At 45.3% G+C, this 21,359-nt stretch overlaps 2 protein-coding genes across 13 annotated transcripts in view; one reads left to right on the top strand and one right to left on the bottom strand.

The window, feature by feature from the left end:
* LOC139361536 (uncharacterized) overlaps positions 1–1,435 on the top strand; it is a 177,120-nt gene extending 175,685 nt beyond the window's left edge. The window contains exon 11 of the mRNA XM_071090130.1: positions 582–1,435. Coding sequence (XP_070946231.1) covers positions 582–640 — 59 coding nt within the window. The 3' untranslated portion in view covers positions 641–1,435. The remainder of the gene's footprint in view (positions 1–581) is intronic.
* A 4,433-nt stretch (positions 1,436–5,868) lies between these two features.
* Positions 5,869–21,359, bottom strand: part of LOC139361539 (disco-interacting protein 2 homolog C-like) — a 159,074-nt gene continuing 143,583 nt past the window's right edge. For 6 of the 12 annotated variants that reach the window (XR_011619100.1, XR_011619097.1, XR_011619093.1 and 3 more), the window contains 3 exons: positions 13,990–14,115; positions 13,373–13,729; positions 9,286–9,717 (listed from right to left, as the gene is read on the bottom strand). Coding sequence is in view for 3 of the 12 variants with exons in the window: in XM_071090133.1 (XP_070946234.1) it covers positions 7,579–7,646; positions 13,990–14,115 (194 nt within the window). In the remaining 9 variants the exon portion in view is untranslated. The other 6 variants (XM_071090133.1, XM_071090131.1, XR_011619098.1 and 3 more) reach the window with 5 other exon arrangements.

Below are 21,359 nucleotides of genomic sequence, written 5' to 3'. Positions count from 1 at the left end.
TGACATGTTTTGTGTTTGTAAAATTATCACATTGTCTTACCAAACTATACTCCCTATTTTTTATTTTTAAATTTTAAGTTCTTGGATACATGTGCAGGTCTGTTACATAGGTATACATGTGCCATGGTGGTTTGCTGCACCTGTCAACCCATCTAAGTTTTAAGCCCTGCATGCATGAAGTATTTGTCCTAATGCTCTCCCTCCTCTTGCCCCCACCCCCCAAGAGGCCCCCGTGTGTGTCGTTCCCCTCCCTGTGTCCATGTGATCTCATTGTACAACTCCCACTTATGAGAACATGTGGTGGTTGGTTTTCTGTTCCTCTTTTAGTTTGCTGAGAATGATGGCTTCCAGCTTCATCCATGTCCCTGTAAAGGACAGGAACCCATTCTTTTTTATGGTTGCATAGTATTCCGTGGTATATCCAGTGTATCATTGATGGGCACGAGATATCCTCTTAACATGTGATCCAGCAATTGCACTCTTCGGTATTTATCCAAAGGAGTTGAAAACTTGTGTTCACAGAAAAACCTGCACGTGGACATTTATAGAAGCTTTAATCATAATTGCTAATTTTATTCCAGCTTTATTCATAATTGCTCAAACTTGGAGGCAACGAAGAAACCAAAATGTTCTTCACTAGGTGAGTGGATAAATAACCTGTGATATATCCAAACAATGGAATATTCTTTAGCACTGAAAGGAAGTGAGCTGTCAAGCCATGAAAAGACACGTAGGAACTTTAAACATGCACGGCTACACAAAAGAGGCCCATCGGAAAAGACTAAATACCGTAAGCTTCCAACTAAAGGACATTCTGAAATACTGTAAGCTTCCAACTAAAGGACATTCCGAAAAAGGCCAGACTATGGAGTGAAAATATTCGTGGTTCTCAGGTGTTGGGAAGAGGGAGAGATGATAAGGTGAACACGGAGATTTTTAGGATTTTAGTGCAACTGCTCTGTACGATGCTATCACGGTGGACACATGTCATGACATATTTGTTCAAACCCATAGAACCAGCACCAAGACAGAGCCCTCATGTAACCTGTGGACTCTGGGTGACAATATGTCAATGTAGGTCCTTCCATTATTACAAATGCTCCTTCTGGGCAGGAGTGTTGTTAGTGGGGGAGGCTGTGCACGTGGGGGAAGGGAAGGCATATAGAAGGACTCTCTGCACCTTTCCCTCAATTTTTCTGTGAACGTGAAACTGCCTAAAAGATAAAGTGTGTTTTTAAAAAATAAAGGAAAAAAAGGAAACAAAAAGTCCTCAGAAAAATCAAAGGAGAAAATGATCACACTGGGTGCTTCAGGTCAAAATGGAAGAACAAGGGCTGTATTTACCATCCCACCTGATGACTTTTTTCTCACTGCTTTTCAGCATTATTTTTGGAGTCTAGTCAGTGCAATAAGGCAAGTTGAAATATATAAAATGCACCCTTATTAGAAAATAAGATTTAAAACTCTCTGTATCTGCAGGTGACATGATCACCTGTGTGGAAAATCTGCTGAAATCACAAAAAGCCACTAAAACTAATAATAATAAATTACTTACTAATAAGTGAGTTTGGAAAGTTTGCAAGATACAAGCTAAACACATAAGCAATATTTATTTCTTCATACACTGGCAAAGAAATAATTGGAAATGGAAATTTACAAAGCAATCTTATTTATAGCACATCAAAACATGAAATCCTTCAGACTAAATCTGACAAAAGATGTGTAAGATCTATACACTGAAAAGCAGGCAGTGATGCTGAGATAAATTAAAGAACTAAATAAATGAAGTGATATACTCTGTTCATGGATCAGCAGGCTCAATATTGTTAAGATGTCAGTTCTGCGCTTGTGGATCAGAGGTTTAATGCAATTCCAATCAAAATCCCAGCATGATTTTATTTTTATTTTTATTTTCAGTAGAAATGAACTAGCGGATTCCAAAATATGTCCGGAAATTTAAAGAACCCAAAAGAGCTAAGGCAACTTGGAAAAAAACGGTGGAGGACTTACCTGAACTATAAAGATAGTGTGGTATTGCTATAATAAGAGAAAACTGGGTTAATGAAACCTCCTAGAGGGTCTAGTAATAATCTCACAAACACGTTACATATACATAGTGGATTTTTGAATAAAGGTTCAGAGACATTAAATTAGAGAAAGGACGATAATGATGATAGAAGGATTAAATACCGTAGGCCAAAAAGAGAAAAAAGAGCTCCTGTTAAATATCTTCACATTGTTGTCACTCATGCAATTCAATTCACATTTTGTGGGTCTAAAAGTTGAACAGACTTCTTCATTCTCTTTCCCCAATTCACTCCACAGAGATGCTGGTGTCTTTCAGTGGAACTTGGAAGTTTGCTATTCTTCTTAAAATGACTCTCTTAGATCCTGTTTATGCAAGAAGTTGTGGGACTGTAACTTACAAATACTGTTCTAAACCTTGGAATCACACGTTCCCCTTTTTCTCTACTTATCGTTTCTAATCAGTTTCCCATTTCCTCTTTCTTCTTCATATTTACACTGCATTCCTTTTAGTTCAGGCTCTTGTTACCCCACTTGATCTCTTGATGTGGTCACCTGAATGTCCTTCGTGTTCCAGCCTCCTGGAATCCTTCCTTCATGACCCTGCAGAACTGCCCTCCAGACCCGCAGGTGTGACCCGGAATCAAGGATCTCAAAGCCGAGTGGGATCTGAAAGGCTATCTAGACCAATCCTCCATTACAGACGTAAACCTTTTGATGACTTCACTTCAGAGCCCAAAATATTTGCACTGCAGGCAGAATCACCGAAATCACTTAATGTGATGTTCAGCTTTCCCGTGGTATTTTCCTCTCTGCATCTCCCTACTTTCGGTCAGCCATTTCTCACTCATGACACCGAACCCTTCGTTCACATCACATTATTGTTCTTCTCCACACACACTTATTTGTTTTCTGCCTGGGTTTTTTGTTACATTATTCCCTCTACTGGAAATACCATTTTGAAAGATCTGACTACAGAATTTTAACGTATTCCTCAGAATGACTCACATATCACATATTCGACCAAATGGCTGCAGATTCTGTCACCTCCTATCTTATCCTACGGCAACCTGGAGAACGTTCTTCTCTTAGCCAATAGGATTTATCATGGTCCTTCTTTATCTCAACAATAGTTTAGCAGGACTGAGAACTGGGAAGTAGATTTTTCTCCCAGGGGTGAGAACTGTCTTAGTTTAGCAGCTCTCCCTGGGTCTCCATTCTGGTTGTAGAAAAGCAGCCCATAGGGCACGGTGGGGAGGAGAAGGGGAATTAAGCTGTGTTACATGAAGATGGACAGTTGTGACCCGTACTCCGGGGTTGGGAGTTGAGGCCCCTAGGAAGGAGAAGCTGTAAGGATGAAGACGAGGCATAAAAAGTGATGGAGGCCGGGTGCGGTGACTCACGCCTGTAATCCCAGCACATTGGGAAGCCAACGTGGATGAATCACGAGGTCAAGAGTTCAAGACCAGTCTGACCAATATTGTGAACCCCTGTCTCTACCAAAAATACAAAAATTAGCTGGGTGTGGTGGCACATACCTGTAGTCCAGCTACTCGGGAGGCTGAGGCAGGAGAATCACTTGAACCTGGGAGATGGAGTTTGCAGTGAGCCAAGATCATGACACTGCACTCCAGCCTGAGTGACAGAGCGAGACTTCATCTCAAAAAAAAAAAAAAAAAAAAAAAAAGATGCATAGTAACAAGACTGCCTGAGGAGAAGAGACAATCAGCAACCTTTTCCAGGGTGGGATGGCTGAAGACCCTTTAAGAACAAAGGTGTCTACTTTCCTTCTTTAGGATGCTCTATCGTGATTTAATGAACCCTCCCAATCTACTGTATTCAGTATTTGGCATGAGTCCATTTAGGGGAATTCTAGAAAACATAGCTGGCTGTTACCATCAGGTTAATGTAGATTGGGAGGTAGGGAAAAACCCCAGGAGACACGTAGGAAGGACAATACGTGAAAACAGAAGAAACTTGGAGTCAGTTCACCCTTCAAACAAAATCCAGTTTCCAGAAGACATTGTGAGGGCTGCTGGGTCTTCCTCGCCTGCAGATGGGGGATTCCAGATAATTATTATACTTGAATCTCACAGGATGGGGTGATCACCACCTGCTCTCAAATGGGATGAGTTACAATATCTTCTATCGGGAGGCGGTAAATAAGAGGTTAGGTACACGTCTGTAGTCATCACAATTTTGTCAAGATTGCTATTTTTACTTCCATGTCAGGAAAGATTCCAACATGTTTTAAAAGCTGCAAACTGAGCTGACTCCCATCCATGCTGTCATACCGACTTTGAGATTTCAATCCTCCTGAAGGCAGGAAACTTATTCCATTTGCTTTTATACCCTCCATAACACTAGTGAGCAAGTTTTGCTCAAAGGAACATGGAATATTTTGCTGACTCAAGGGGAAAAAGAAGAGACTTAAATGACACCATCACAAGTCAACTTTCAAGGAACAGAGACATATGTAGCATTAGCTGTCTCAGTCAAATCAACATAAACATGCACGTTTATCCTTTACATGGGGGTAAGACAGCAAACACAATTGAAAAAATGAGCCAAGTGTAAAAAATGTGTCACAAAGGGATGGATTTAGACAGGAGAGCAGTGAAGTAGGTTATAAAATGGTCAGCATAATCCATTTTAATGAATTATTAGCTGAAACATGCAAAGCATTTAGGATTTCTGGCAGAAGTGTACAAACACACCAAATGTTTGTCCGACATTTTCTTCACTGCCGCTGTCTTTCCACAGGGCTGGAGATGTTGTTGACCAACAGCCTTGGGAGGAGAGGTTGCAGCTGAGCCCACACCCTCTCAAACTCCTTCAGACTGTTTGTTTTTGTAGACTACTTTACCATTAACAAATCCTAAGATTTACTCAAGCAGTACAGCAGTCGTTGGCCAGAGTTCAAATTTCTGATTCGAAGGAATCTGCACTCTGCCTGCCAGGATCGACTATTAATGGCTTCGTCCGTAGAGGAGCTGTGTCTTTGCTCACTACGGAACAGTATTGAGGCTTCGAAAGGGGTATTTTGCTGGTCACCTCCTGGTCATCCTTCTGCTCACCAAGAACAGATACTGTTCTCAGCCCCTTACATTTACAAGGTCGTTTAATTCTCACAAAGCCCTTTCAGATAGATGCGACTATTACCCCCCTTTTACAGAGGAGGAAACCGAGAGGCAGAGGACATAGGTGAATTGTCCCAGATCACAGAGCTGGCCATGGAGCTGGGACTTGCACCCGGCCAGCCTGGCTCCAGAGTTCACTGCCCTCCTCCTGTACAGCACGTGTGACCTGCAGTAATCACCGCCCAAACAGGCAGGCACTGCGGATAGCCAAGCACACCTCTTCCGCCTTCAGCACGGAGGACGGTTCGTTTTCATTCTGGTGTTCAGCTCAGTTAGGACTGTGTTTATCACCACAAGGACACACAACCCAGAAAGCTCAGTTCACGTGCCATTGCCTTCTACGGTCATGGTTTTCTACTTGTTGGCCTCATTTTCCTGCGCACTTGGCCTGCTGGGACGTGAATGATGCGTTACTACTTCTACAGAATGCAGGTGAGCAGGTAGCATGGCAAGGTGGGTGATTAGATAAGATTTCCCGACAGCTGGAAGCTTGAGGGAGACCCACGGTGGCCCCTTGTTATTCGTGGACGAGCCGCCTCTGGGGTCGAGCGTGAGTCCCTCATCGCTGGTGCCAGGCGGTGTCACAGTTTTCAGCACCCAACAGCCAGGGCAGCTTCTCTCTGTCCAGCTCGCCCCGCCCTGCCCCGCCCCGCCCCCCCTGCCCTGCCCCGCCCCGCCCTGCCCCGCCCCGCCCTGCCCTGCCCCTTTCCTTTAGTGAGAGAAGTTCTCTGACTCTTGGGATTTTGCAGTCAGAAGAGTGATCATTACAATTTTCATTCTGAATATTGTGGCCCTGCTGGACTGCGGTGCAACAGGCTCTTTCATGAAGATTGGCAGAGATGCTGACGGCTAGGGCATCGGGACCGAGGGGAGCGAGCAGGACTCATGGGATACAGCTCATAGAGAGAGGGAGCCTTAGAAATGTGAGGCTGCTCTTCACATGGCCGCACTCTCTCCTGTGTCCTCCGTGGAACCTGTGGAGGGGGCGTTAGGCGCTGGCGCTCTCCGGGGCGTGAGCTCAGTCAGCAAGAGAACATCTGCCTTCCCACCCCCATCTCTGCAGCTGGTTCCTTTGCAGTTTTGATTTTTAGAATGAACGCAGCAACCTGCCCCATTCTGCTGATGCTGCAAAAAGGAGCTGGAAAAGAACGTGCACAGCTTCTCCAGTCTTAGCATTTGTTACCTTGTAGTTTGGGAAACTTTGCTGCCCCAGTACAAGAGTGTGCTGAGGATTCTATTATCCTGCTAGATTCTCCCAGGAGGTGAAGTTGAAAACGAGCTAGATGCGCTCTCTGTCTCTGTTTCTCTTGTCTGTCTCGTCTGCCTGTTTCTCTGTTCCCCTTTTCCTCTCTTTCTTTCTTCTCTCTCCCTCCCTTCCTCCCTGGCTATTGCTGCAAAGAATATTCTTGAATTTGTTTCTCCATATCTTCTGCCTTTCCTTAGAATACATTCCTAAGAGTCTAGTCATTGTGAAAAGCAAACGGCCTTTAGATGTTTTCCAAATCTAACAGATGGGGGTCCTTTCAGACAGAGCTTCATTTTACACTTTTATCAAGAAGCCCGGGGCTCCCTGCTCGCCATGCTGCAGTCGCCCTCAGGAGGTTCATGGAGAGCAGAGGACTTGGGGCTACATCAAGGGCTGTCTTTTTTCCAGTGTCCGGAAGGTATACTTTGGGGGGGGCAGTTGAAGTACGAAAGTGACATCAGCACTTCATGTATGGGATGGGTCGATCAAGTACAGTGTGCACCAGACCCCCAGACTGGCGCTGGGTGGGGACAAAGGACTCCAGTTATTACAGGGTGGGTTGGGCAGGCGGCTGCCCAGCTCTGGGGACAGATGCGTCGGCTCTCAAAGCCCAGGTATCACCTGTCTGAGACTGCACAGCCCTCCTCACCCCTTCAGTTCCTGAAGGGAAAGGCCCCAGGAGACTCTGAGGTGAAGAATGCTCTTCCATTTTCAACTCACCCACCGTTAGGGTTCTGCCCCCTCTACCCTCCAGCCCCCCAACTGTGAAGTTCCCGGGGTCCCTGGCCAGTGACTTGCTGAAGCCTCACTCTCCAGGACCTCTGGAGAGAGGCACCCTACTCGAATGCATGCTTCTCCAGGTATATTTGCTCTGGTAACAGCTGAGAAGAAAAGCCCATCTCTAACAGTTTGATTGCAGGTGGGTGGCCCCGGGGCCAGTGATTTTGGGAAGGTGGGGCTGGCTGGCGCCCTGTGTCCTGACTTTTCTTCTGAGCCTTTGCAAAACCACTTTTGAGAAAAGTAATCGGGGTGGGTACTCCTGGGTGGCATTTTCTTCTAAGTGAAAATCTGTAGAATTCCTGCAGTTGCGGGAGCTGTGGTTTTCTGTCAAGACCCCGTGGGGACCGAGGCTGCCCTTCTGTGTCCTGGCAGTGTGGGGCCTGTTTCTTATCCAGAAGAGTCAGGTGCCTGGCCAGTGAACTGGCCAACTCCAATGTGTGTGTCATCGTATCGACCTAAAATGAAATACAAATAAAACGTCTCATTTCTGGCATGAAAGAGACCTAGGAAGGGCAGGCTTAGGGCCGGCTTCTTCACAATCCAACTGGAAGTAGGGTAGCCGGATCCCGGCATCCATGTCTCCTGCTGGGTGAGGGCCACAGGATCTCAGCACCCAGGGGAGGCAACGATGTTGAAAGAGGCTTCAGAAGAACTGGGCCAGAACAGCGGAATCAAACGGAAAAGACTGTAAATTCAGCCAGCTTGGGGAATGACCAGAAAGCGTCTGTTGCCCCAGCAAGGATTGAAAACAAAGATTCCCAGCAACAGGGCCACAGCAAAGCTCTCTCAGCACACCTGTCCCGGACCGTCAGCTGATGAGAGCTTGTGATTGTACCATCCAAGGAGACGTAGCTATTTGGTCTTCAGCTGGTTCTGGGCACAGAGGGTCTAAGACCCTTGGAATCTTCAGAGTGTCAGAGTGCCTTTGTTTACTCAGGACAGGCCTGCGAGCGGGGGACCCTTAGGCAGCCTCAGGGTGGGTCTGGGGTTCAGACTAGAGGGCTGGATCTGTCAGTCTCCAACCCAATCTCTCACCTGGAGGGAGAGGGCTGGAGCTGAGTCAATCCCCAATAGCCAAAGATGTCATCAACCATGTCTATAGTGACCCCTCTAGAAAACCCTAAATGGTGGGGGTTGGAGAGCTTGCAGGTTGGGGAAAACCTTGACATTCTGGGAGGGCAGTATTCCCACTCCCCAGGGACAGAAGCACTTGCACTTGCAACCCGCCCCCGCCCCCCAGGCCTGGAGCAATGCACCTCTTCATCTGGCTGTTCACAGGTCCTTCATAGTGAACTGGTGACAGTAGGTAAAGGTGTTGCCCTGGGTGCCATGAGCCAGTCTGGCAAGTTATTGACCTTAAGTAGGAGGACATGGCAAGCCTGATTTTTAGGTGGTCGGTCAGAAACAAGGGAGACCTGAAACTTGCCATTGGTGAAGTGGGGGCTGTCTCATGGGTCTGAGACCTTGACCTGTGCGGTCTGCCCTAACTTCAGACCTGAATTCAGTTGTAGAATACACAGTTGGTGTCCAGAGAGGGTGAGAGAAACCGCACACTTGGTGTTAGAAGAGGTGGAATAGGTCATAGGGCCTTCCGTGTCACAGAGGGCGGCCTCATTTGTATTTGTTTCGCCTGTCGTTTATTAATGTGAGAGTACTTTATTCTTTGAAAGGCTTAGAATTAAGAATAGAATAAAAGAAATCAGCTTTATAGAATCCACACTTCTTGGTTTTTAGAAACAATTTGTTTCTAGTTTGCATTTTAAGTAATTGTAATATTTAATATCACAAATGTATTACATTGTAATTATAACTATTTTAAATATTACATATTACAATATTTAAGAGAATCTAGGTGTTTGAGCTTCCTGGATCTCTGGTTTGGTGTCTGGCATTAATCTGAGGAAATTCAGCTATTACTGTTACAAATAGTTCTTCTGTTCCTCTTTCTTCCCCCTTGTATTACCGTTATGCATATTTTATGCCTCTGTGGAAGTCCCATAGTGCTTGGATACTCTGTTCTTTTTTGCTTTTCAGTTCTGGAGGTTGGAGTTGGGTATTTCCCTTTCCCCCAGGTCAGAAGGCTCTGATAAAATCCCACCAGGTGAGTCTCCACTTAACTAGCTTCTCTGGAAGGTAGACCTAGTGAAGAGTGCACCCACATATTGAAAAATGATTCTTATTCTCTTTCCCCTGTAGTATGTATGAGGGGATTTTTCTCTCATATTTACACTTCGAGAACCTGGTTGAGCTTCTGATGATACAATTCACAAAAAGCATGAGACCCATAGGCACAGGCCTCCTGGAGGTTTTAACTCTCAGACGTGGCCACAGCTCACTGCAGCAATTTGTCAATTCCAGTTCAGGCTTTCCAATCCCAGCTTTGGTTCCTTGGAGCATTGTGCTCCAGTGTATGGTGATTCATCTGCTTTACCTGTCCAGCCAATCTACAGACAGTGGCTTGCCGGTAACCTCACTTCTCTTGCAGGTTTAAGAACTGCTGATTTTTCAGGTTGCTCAGATTTTTACCTGTGAGGAAGGAGTGACAATTCTCAAGATTATCATGTACGGAACCTGAAATTCCCCAACTCCATTATAGTGAAAAGTGTTTGCCCTTCCTCTGGCTCAAGAATTAAAACGTTTTCATTCTCTGACACGTTGTACTTTGATTCCCTAAATATTTATAATTATAGATTTAAAAACTCAGTTTTCTGCTGTATCAGACATCTAGACTGGCACTTTCCAACAGAATTGAGAGTCCTGTTCTAGAACTTGAAACCTTCCTTGTAGCCTCATATAAATATATAAACTAGTATATTTTTAACTCAAAATGCTCATACTATACTTTCAATAAGAAATACAAATAGGCCAGATGCGGTGGCTCAAGTCTGTAATCCCAGCACTTTGGGAGGCCGAGGCGGGTGGATCACGAGATCAGGAGATCGAGACCATCCTGGGTAACACGGTGAAACCCCATCTCTACTAAAAATACAAAAAGTTAGCCAGGCGTTGTGGCGGGTGCATGTAATCCCAGCTACTTGGGAAGCTGAGGCAGGAGAATAACATGAACGCGGGAGGCGGAGTTTGCAGTGAGCCAAGATCACGCCACTGCACTCCAGCCTGGGCGACAGAGCAAGACTCCGTCTCAAAAAAAAAAAACAAAAACAAACAAAAAAATATATATATATATAAAATATACATATATACACAAATACAGTATTTTCTATTTTTTATAGTAACTAGCATGTCTTTCACACAGCAAATCCACTTCAGACCGGGCGCACTTCATGTGCTCAGCTGCCGCATGTGGTGAGTGACAGAGACCACCCTGCATGTGTGTGCGCTATTTTACTGCCTTTTTCTTGACCACAGACTCTACCTCCTGTTTCTCTGTGTATGCAGTGATGATTTGCTGAATATTACACATTGTGGGTAACTTGTTGAGCACACTCAGGATCCCTAACCTTCCTCTGAAGCTTTGCAGCTCCTGTTTTAGCAGCTAGCACAGGCACTGCTGGGTCATCGTGACATGGGCAGGCTTGGTTGGATTCGCTGTTGGTGTGAATCTGTGGAGAGCTCCAATCCTGCACCCACTCCAATCTCCCCCTCCTGGACCTGGTAGGAGGGCCATGCTCCGCCCACACCTGAGCTCTCGGTGCCACGATCTGCAGGTGTACTCCAGAGGACAAGTGTACTGTGGGTGCGTCTCATTCATTCTCCTGCCCTTGCCCTCAGGTTCTGGCTGGCACAGCTGTGGTCACAGACTAAAAACAGCCACCTCATTCGTTTTGTGCAGCTTTACAGTTGTTTGTGGCAGATGTGTGACTTCAGTCCCTGTTCCCTCATCATGGCTAGAACAAGTTTTGGCAAATTATTCCTATATCTTTACATGTGAAAACTAAAGGAAAGTTTCACCCATAGAATATTAGTGTTGCCACAATCCTAATGAGAGTTTCTCCAGAAACTACGAGCCAGGTCAGCAGCCAGTCATTTCATAGAAGATAAACTTCAAGAACATTCTCTGAAGGGCAATGAAACTGAGTAAGATCTAACCACTGTTACCAGCAACCAAGAAAACTAGGTAAGAAAATGCAGCTAAGATTTGGACCTAGTAACTACGGTAATAAACATGCAAACTATCGCTAAGCACAAAATAGGCTGGGAGTAAAAAAATTTTATGATATTGACATTTATGATTTTACAAAACTGCCCCATGTGATACCAAGAGGACTCCTGATGAAAATTTACAAAGGATGCTTTATGGTTTATATAAAAATGTTAGTCAAATAAATCCAAACATTTCACAAAAATAACATTTCAAATATTCTTTTATATTTTGCAGACAATTAAGTTATCCATCATGCATGACCCAGTAACATTTCTCAGCGGTTGGATTCAATACGAGAAATAAGCAAATAACCGCAATGCTTCTTTCATTTCAAAGTCATTTCTCTTATAACAAGTGGTCAAGAAAAATGCCTGTTGCCTTACATACTGGTTAATGCCAAAAATTTGGTTTAAAATATTTCAAGTGGGTTATCCTTTTACGTCCATGTTGTTAGTTACACAAAGAACACATACAAATGCATTTTTTTCCATAAGTTTTTGCAAATTATAAACTAAAGAAACAGGATTAAGCATTTTATTTTTTGAGATAGGGTCTAGCTCTGTTGCCCAGGCTGGAGTGCAGTGGCACGATCATGGCTCCCTGCAGCCTCAACCTCCCCCAGCCCAGGTGATTCTCCCATCCCAGCCTCCCAAGCAGCTGGGACCACAGGCACACACCACCATTCCCGGCTGATTTCTGTATGTTTTGTAGGGATGGGCTTTGGAATGTTGCCCAGGCTAGTCTCAAATGCTGGGAACTCAAGCAATCTGCCTGCCTTGGCTTCCCAAACTGCTGAGGTTAGAGGCATGAGCCACCATGCCTGGCCTAATCATTTCTAAAGAGTCTGTATTTATTATCGAGATGGGGGTCTTGTTCTGTTGCCCCAGCTGGAGTGCAGTGGTGCCATCTCAGCTGACAGCAACCTCTGCCTCCTGGGCTCAAGTGATTCTCCCACCTCAGCCTCCTGGGCTCAAGTGATTCTCCCACCTCAGCCTCCCAAGTAGCTGGGACTACAGGTGCACACCACCAGGCTCAGCTAATTTTTTGTACTTTTGGTGAAGACAAGGTGTACAAAAGGCATTTCTGTACATTTTGCCATGTTGTCCAGGCTGACCTTGAACCCTTGGGCTCAAGCCATACACCTGCCCTGGGTTCCCAAATTACTGGAGTTATAGGCATGAGCTATCGTGCCCAGCCCTTCATTATGTGCTGTGGCTTAATATTAAAATAAGGAAAGGGAGGAGCCCAAGGGAGCACGTTGGCAGAAAGGGCTCCCTTGTCAACAACTTGCTAGCACGGCATTCACTCCCTTGCCTGGCTGGCACTGCGTTCTTTACATGAAGAACAAGTCATGTGTCAATGAAAAACAAAAACAACATAGGAACACCCTGTCTCTACACTTAAAAATTAGTTGGGTGTGGTGGCGAGCACCTGGGGTCCCAGCTGCCTGAGGTTGAAGTGGAAGGACCGCGTGAGCCCAGGTGGTCACAGCTGCAGTGAGCCAAGAGCTGCCATCATGATGCTGAATTCCAACCTTGGTGACAGAGCAAGACCTTGTCTCAAAACAAAAACCCAAAGTGATGCACTCTAAGTTCTGTCCTTTAAATTCCAGTACCTTCGTTTGTAAAGGTATGTAAAGGTGAAACTCAGGAGCTGCTTGCAGTCATGTGGACATACACTTGACCTCAGCTCTGATCTGAGGCACGTTCTTCTGTCTCACTGCTTGCCAAGACTAAGCTAAACGTCAGAAGTAAAAATACTCCCCCAAATGTTGTATATGTAGCTTCAACGTGGAATGTAAGGCGATTCAGGTCCTTTGAAAGACAAGCTTGCAACAACGGCATGAATAATGTTGGAATCAAAATCACAGAAACTAAACACCAAATAGCATAGGTTCAATCCGTGTCTCTAACAAGTATCTGGATAACTAAACTTTCTGCTTTACTTGGGTGTGAAGATCATGTAATGTAGTTTATAATTATTTGGGCAGAGAAAATGGAGAATTAGCGTAGCTATGTAAAATTCAAGATTAAAGAAAAGCAGTATTATATAGCAGAAATATAAATTGGCTATTACCTTCAGTAATTTAGATCAGGGGTTGGCAGGTCCGTGCACCAAATCTGGTCCGTTGTTCTTGTAAATAAAGTTTTCTGGGTACACAGCCATACGCATTTGCTATCGCCCATGGCAGAGGGCAGAGTTGAGTGGTTGTGAGAGACCTTATGGCCTGCAGGAACTAAAATACTAGCTGGCACCTTGCAGGCAAAGTTTATGACCTGATTCGGGTAGCTGCCTAAACTGTCCAATTCGCTTGTTCTAAAACAATCCAACAATACAGCACACTTATCTGAAGATTTGAGAACACGCATGCACCAGCCTAATCAGAAGAAAAGTCCAATTCCACCCGGAGGGTTACGAACTCTTCCCTTTTCCCTACAAGGAATTAAATGAATAAAACTGTGTGAGATTTTACTGGTATGTATCGTATGTATGAATCTTGATGAAAACTTAAAAATGTGTATTTATACAGATACATAATGTTACTTTTCATACACTGTTTTCGGACTTCTGGTTCACAAAATCTGCATTTCTGCACCATGACTTTGAAGGCAGAAACCCGACTACTGGGCTAGTGGTCAATTCTGAGGCACCCAGCGTGTTCAGGAGGCAGCGTCGGGGAGCGTGTCCCTTACCTGGAGGGGTGTAGGCGTCCATGGAGGTCTGCACGACCAGGGACCTGCGTTTGGAAGGCATAGGCACCGCCATCTTCTGCTCTTTGTGTCTGGCCAGAGCCGCCTGGACAGCTTCCGTGTGGACGTCTGAAACGCAGAGAGCTCAGTCAGTGCTCAGCTGAGGTCCCAGAGGCCAAGCTGCACCCTCCTCTCTGTCCCCGCAGCACGGTTCATCCACCTTCTGAAACTCACCAACAGATGGGTGGGTGAGGAAAGAAAATCAGTGTTTACAGTTCCAGTAAAGACATTAAAATTTATTCACAGACTTTTTTCATTTTAATACTTTAGAATCCATATCCGCAAGCAAACACTGGGTGTAAACTGCACTGAGATTTTTCTTTTTAGGGTGAATGAACCTTGATCTTTGGAGATTCTTTGTAGGTCACACGTTTGAGCCTCCAAATCTTTTCACTGTACCGCTGAGAGGCGTGTGCACGCCTCGCACCCCAACTCACACAGCCACGGTCGCAGCTCAGCTCAACACCGGCCATGGGCCAGGACTGTGTTGGCTATGGATATGGTTTGGCTGTGTCCCCACCCAAATCTCAACTTGAATTCTACATCCCAGAATCCCCACATGTGTCGTGGGAGGGACTTAGGGAGAGGTAACTGAATCACTGGGTCCCGTCTTTCCTGTGCTATTCTCGTGATAGTGAATAAGTCTCATGAGATCTGATGGCTTATCGGGGTTTCCGCTTTTGCTTCTACCTCGTTTTCTCTTGCTGCTGACATGTAAGAAGTGCCTTTCGCCTCCCACCATGATTCTGAGGCCTCCCCAGCCATGCGGAACTGCAACGCCAACTAAATCTTTTTCTTCCCAGTTTCGGGTATGTCTTTATCAGCAGCATGGAAATGGACTAAAACAACCATTAAGACATTTTTGTGGCTATTAACCCATTACATTAATTCCACACATTCACTGAATGCCTTCTCTGTAAGTCCCTATGGGCTGGGGTCGCAGTGGTGATAAGGCAGACAGTCTCATGGCATCTCACGCAGGCCACTTGTTAAGGGATGAGACAAGTGATAGATGGACTAGAGAATTAAAGCAGAGACAGATGCAGCAGCAACTCCAAACTGTGAAGCCAGGGAAGAACCCTCTTAACACAGAATCAGAACAACAGGAATGAAACATACCAGCTGTCAAGACGAGAATCTTCGAGACACAGGCAAAAATCCGTTCAAAGGCCCTAAACTGTCAGTGAGAACGGTGTTAGCAGAATAAAACCACCACCACCAAAAATGGCCAGCGTGAGTGAAGACGGGTTGGGGCAGTTTTCTCTGAAGCTGCGAGAATGATCCCACTGAAAGGGAATCGGACATGGCTTTCTGGCTTAAACCCCCCAAGCTGCCACCTAAGACAGGACCCAGACCCTCAGCATCATGCCCACGAGCAACTCATCACACTGCTTGGTCTTGGTCAGCCTTTGTGCACACTTCTCTCCCTAACTAGATAAAGAGCCTGGTCATCTGGCCACTATTTCTAATTCCCAGGTCAAAAACCACTATGTGACTGACTTGGCTCATGGCCGAAAACTGAAGGGATCAGTGAGGTGACAGTCCACTCACTTGCACAAATCGCTTTTTGTTTTGCATATTCTCCGTTTTAAACTTTTTGGATGTAATTTCAAAGACACAGAAAATCTGCAAGACCAGCGTAGTGAATTCCCACATAACTTACCAGGCTCAACTTAGGCCCAACTGCTCCTATCTTACATCACTGCTTTCCCCCCTCGCCCATGAATTTTCTAAGTCAAATGAAAATAAATTTCAGATACTATGTCCCTCCATACCTAAATGTTTCAATGTATTTCCTAAACACAAGGATATGCTCTCACATTCACTTTCCTCAAGATCCGGAAATTTAACTGTCATATACAAAGTTCACTTTCAAATGCTGTCAACTGTCTCCATAATTTTCTTACTTTGTCTTCCTCTTTTACGATCCAATCCAGGATGATGAATTGATTTGTCATGTGATTTTTACCCGTCCAGCATCCAAGTTTCTCAGGTTTTGTGTTTCTTGAAATTGGAAATGTGAAAGAATACAGGTCAGTTATTTTACAGCTTGTCCTTTATTTTGGTATCTTCCGGACTAGACTCAGGAGTATGCATTTTAGCCGGGACACCGCAGAAGTCTGTCCTGTGTGACAATGTTAACATCGGCAACTCAGTGAAGGTGGTGCCTAAGTGCCTCCAAAGCAAAGATGCTACTTCTCGCGTTGAAATTAAGATTTGGGAGGAGACACCCTGACACTATGTGCATATTCTGTTTTCCATGAATTCTCCACTACTAGTTTTAGCAGCCACAGATTTCCTGTCATTCCTTCTAAATCATTAGATCTTCCATATTCACTGAAAAATAATTATTTTATCTTTCAGCATTCATTTACATATGTCCATATGTACTCATGGAGTCTGGCTTCGTGGGTTATGATTCATAGTTACAATGGTTTGTTCTGTTGCTCAACTGGTCCCAGATTTGACACCGGATTCCCCAGCCCTTAGGCCAGGGCTCCTTCTAGTGAAGAACGGTGTTTAGAAGCTAAGAGTGGGCACCGGGTGCTGCTGGGCATTGCCGGCAAGTAGAACACACACACGCATGTACACGCATGTGCACCCACACCCATCCACAGGCACTTCTGTCCCTGTCTACATCTGTCGGGAGCCACCAGCTTATACTTGCACCCCCTGCTGCAACCTAATCCCACGTGATCCATTCCAGGCTTTGGCCTTTTCTTATTTCTACCTCTTACCAAGAAAGAAACCTGGCACCTGCAGCACTCAATATATTCACTGATTTATTAAGCTTATTTGCTTAAGCCTGGAGATAAAGAAATGCTTTCAGAATTGCTATCTAATACCACGGTGAAAAATCTATCGAGTTCAGTGCTCATTTGTAATTATTTTTTCATTGTTTTTTTGGAAGGTAGGGAGTACAAAGTATACACAGTGAAATGTTCAGATCTTGAGTACACTTGGCGCATTTCGATAAATGGAAATCTATTACCCTAATCAAATCTTTTGCATCAAAGTTCCCACAAGTCCCCTCCCAGTCAATCCCAGCCCTCAAGAGACAGCCACTGTTCATTCTCGAGGAGTGTTCTTGGCGCTCTTCCGTCACCCGAGACTCGCATAGATTCTCCATTGTCACATGGACTCCACGGCGTGGTGTTCACTCTCTGCTCAGTTCAAGGCTCCTGGAACTCATCCCCGTTGTCTGTTTTGGTTTCAGCATTTTGTACGTTTTTCCTGATGGGAACTAGGACAATGTATGAATATATCAGAATTTGCTCATGTTTCTCCAGATGAGAGAGATTTATGTTGTTTCCAGTTCTTGGCTATGACAATTTACTCTGGAGATAATGTGCATTCTTTTACAAGGACACACATTTTCTGCTCTCCTTGGTGAACGTCTACAGCATACCTGCTGGGCCATATGGTAAGTGTACACATTTTAAAGAAACTGCCACAGTTTGCAGAAGTGGCTGTGCCGTTTTAAGTATCCTTCCGTCTGAGATCCAGTCTGTCATATCTTCACCAACACCTGCTACTGTCCTCCCTTCTCCACTCTTGTGAAGGGGAACCTCGTGGGTTTAAGTTGTACTTACCCAATGACTCCCTGGGTGAGCACCTCTCATGGGCCACTGGGCATCTGTATACATCTGTTGCGAAGAGTCCATCTTGCATGCTTGCAAAATTCACATCATTTCTGGTTGGTTGTACATTTCCTAAAATGTTCTAAATAAGGCCCTGTATCTTCTGTACATCAAGCATCTCCCTGCTTCCAAGTCTTTATGCCTCTTAGTTCTCCTGACTCACTTCACAGACGAGGGACCCCGTGCGCACCATGCGAACCTGAAGCACGGAGAATGGCCATGCTCCCGACACCCCTGACTGTGGGCAGAGCTTCCCGGCTGCCACCACCGAGGAGGGGGTACAGCTCTTGTTTCTCAAGAGTGGCCTTTATCAAACGGAGAAAGTTCCCTTCTGTTCCTGATGTGATAGGAAATTCGTATAAGGACTATTAAATTTCAACAGATGTTTTCCAGTGTCTACCGAGAGGATAAAATAAATGGGTTTTCTGCTTTATTTTTTGTTAATGTGGTGAATTACATTGATTTTTGAATGATGAGCCAAATGTGCAATGCAAAACTACAGATCATGAGAACAAACTCTAAGTGTTCATGGTATTCTTATCCCTTTTACATATTTCTGGGTTTGATTTAGTAAGAATTTGTTCAAAGCTTTGGCATCTGTATGTCAATAAGAGTGAAAGGTGTGAGATTTTGCCTCGCATGCCAACTAACAAAGGGAGCCAACACCAGCCCAATGCACTGACGGAGCCGGCACATTTCCGGGCCAGAAACAAAGGGCTTGTCACACACAGTGGGGCAGCAGGACCCACTAACCCCTGTCGATATTCAGGATCACACAATGGGGCAGCGGGACCCACTCGCCCCCGTCAACACTCAGCAACGTCCTGTATCCCTGTACAACGACAAGATGTTATTTAGGCAAAACAAAATTAACGATCATGTAAAGAACTGCTTACATTTTTCTCTTCTGAGAAAATTTGTTTTTAGCAACCATGGCTGTCAAGGCACTCACTTGCACATTATACATAACACTGCTTGTGGCCAAAGTCATGGTACCTTCCTATTCTTAAATAATTTACCAAGAGTTCTGAAACGTGAGTATTTTAAAGAGAAAAGAGGTATGTGGCTTACCCCAGGCTAAGGAGTGAGTTAGTTGGACAATTCTTGTGAAATATGTGCTTTTTCTAATAAGAAAATCTGAGAACAAGGTATCAGTGTGAGTCTGTTATCTCCATGAAGGAGTGAAATGGATGCTGGGAAATTGAAGGAGCTTCAGAACGGGAATCTCACAACCTCAAATGGGGAGACCAGCAATTGGGAAAGCAGTCACTCTGATTCATGGAGTTTTCAGAGATTCACGTCCACTCCGTCCTGCATTTGAGCGACTTTTCTTCTTGTGATGTGGACCCGATAGAAGAGAGGTCCCACGTAGACATTCGGCATTTGTGAGGGTCTGGCACCGTGACTCACTTCTACAGATTTAACATGTTTGTGTATAAATTACAATGGCTCAACTCTATAAAAACTGATAGCAGTTATGGATCAATTCCCTCATTTCTCACTTGGGCCACACTTCCTGTTTCTGCAAGAACATATCGCTTGGCTAGAAGACACGATGTTGACATTGAAAGGAAAAAGGACCTTGTATAAAAATGATGTAGAGAATTCTTCTCAAAGGCCACTGGGACACACACTGTGTTGGTGACTAGCTGTCTACCAGCGCGGCAGCGAGAGAGACAGAGCTCCCCTCATGAGCAGTCACGGCTCCAGTGACCCACACCAAGACCCCCAGGGTGATGAAAGGCCAACCAGCAGCCTTGGAACGGACACTTCCCTCCTGAAATAGCTTCCCGAAACACAACAAACAGTGATAATTGCAGGCATTTCTATGACTGGGAAGCAAGAAACCCTCCCAGTCCTGTTCCTTCTACACCACATCCAGAACAGGCGTACACCCGGTGTAGAAAGCTCCCAAGGCCTGAACAGATCATTCGATTCTAATTCAGACTGACCTAATCTCTGCAGTGCAGTCCTACAAACAGACTTTCAAAGAGTTACCAAACCACTACCTCAAACCTCATGCTTTCTCTGCTTCGAAAGAGGACATGCGGCTCGGTTTATACAGCCACCAGAACACACACAGGGTATTATCTTATTGCCCTTCAGTGCCAAGAAGAATCCTGTGGTCTCTCACGGTAAAAACAAAACCACAACCACCACAACCCAGCTTTTCAAGTTGCAGGGAGTTTTATAGCCTCTTTCTATGTCGTCTTCCTTTTTGCCCCAAACTGGATATTCTTTTTACTTTCTCCTTATTTCCTGAATATAATTTGATCAATATAATCAAAGTGCTTGTGTTAGAAGCAACTTTACTTAAAAAGAATTGAAAGAACTACATCAAAATATTAAGAGTAGCCATTTCAGGATGACAAGAGAACAATATATTGTTTTTGCTCATTCTTTTCAACATTTGCAAAGTTTTTTGCCTTGAGTGCAGTCACTTTTGCCATCAGAGGTTACAGTGCTTGATGGAATGAGGCCATGAAGCACACACACCACTGAGTTTCTAACACAGAGCAATCTGAGGAAGGATAGAGACACAGGAAAGGTTCATTTTAAAGCAATGCAGGCGTTTTTTCCATAAAGGCAAAAGACATTCTTAAAAATGTTTGCACCATACACAAGTCTGCTAAATTTAGTCAAAAAACAGAGAAAACAGTAACAGAAGAACACTTTAGCCCACAAGGAGACCAGCACACCCAGCTCGAGACCACTCCAGATGAGGAGTGGAGAGTGGTTTCCTCACATCTGACCCACAGGATTGGGTAACACGAGCAGGAGGGAAACATGGGGACCACAGAGTTGTCAGACTGTGGACTGCACAGCAAGAGACAGCAACACAAACTAGCGGAGTAATTAACTATTGTAAAAAGAGGTCCACATTCTATTTTAACCTGAAATCAGTGGCACGGGGACCACCACACCACCCTGCAGTTGCCTCCTCCCTCCCCCACACACAGCAGCCTCCTGGGACAACATCCTACTTCCAACTTGCAGTTGCCTCCCGTGCCACCCCCCCACAGTGGCCCCCTACAACATCATCCTACTTCCACCCTGCAGCTGCCTCCCATCCCCAACACACAGCAGCCTCCTGGGACAACCTCCTACTTGCTGCCCACAGCCTGGAGACCCCAAAGCATGGAGGAGCTTAGCGAGCCACACAGCATTCCCCCTTCACACCTGGGAAGTCAGCCCCTCACTGAAGTGGGTCCTGTGCCCACCAGCTGTGCACGATCAGAGGTGTGAGGTTACGGACCTGGTCACCAACTGTGCAGAGAGGCGTCAGGTCATGGACCTGGTCATCCGTTGTGCACGATCAGAGGTATGCAAGGTTCCAGACCTGGTCACCCACTATGCACAATCAGAGGTGTGAGGTGATGGACCCGGTCACCCGCTGTGTACGAATAGAGGTGTGTGTGGTTAGTGACCTGGTCACCAGCTCTGCACAATCAGAGCCACGCGAGGTTACAGACCTAGTCACCAGCTGCACCCAATCAGAAGCTTTTGAGATTAGGGACCTGGTCACCTGCTGTGCACAGAAGTGTGAGGTTATGGACCTCGTCACCCGCTGTGCATGATCAGAGGTGTGCGAGGGTTAGGGACCTGGTTACCTGCTGTGTCCAATCAGAGCCAGGCAAGGTTACAGACCTAGTCACCACCTGCGCCCAATCA

This window comes from Macaca nemestrina, unplaced genomic scaffold (assembly GCF_043159975.1).
Source record: "Macaca nemestrina isolate mMacNem1 unplaced genomic scaffold, mMacNem.hap1 Scaffold_58, whole genome shotgun sequence".
Taxonomy (NCBI): Eukaryota; Metazoa; Chordata; class Mammalia; order Primates; family Cercopithecidae; genus Macaca; species Macaca nemestrina.
Note: the sequence above shows the minus strand (reverse complement) of the source record. Positions and strands in the feature narration are given on the sequence as shown.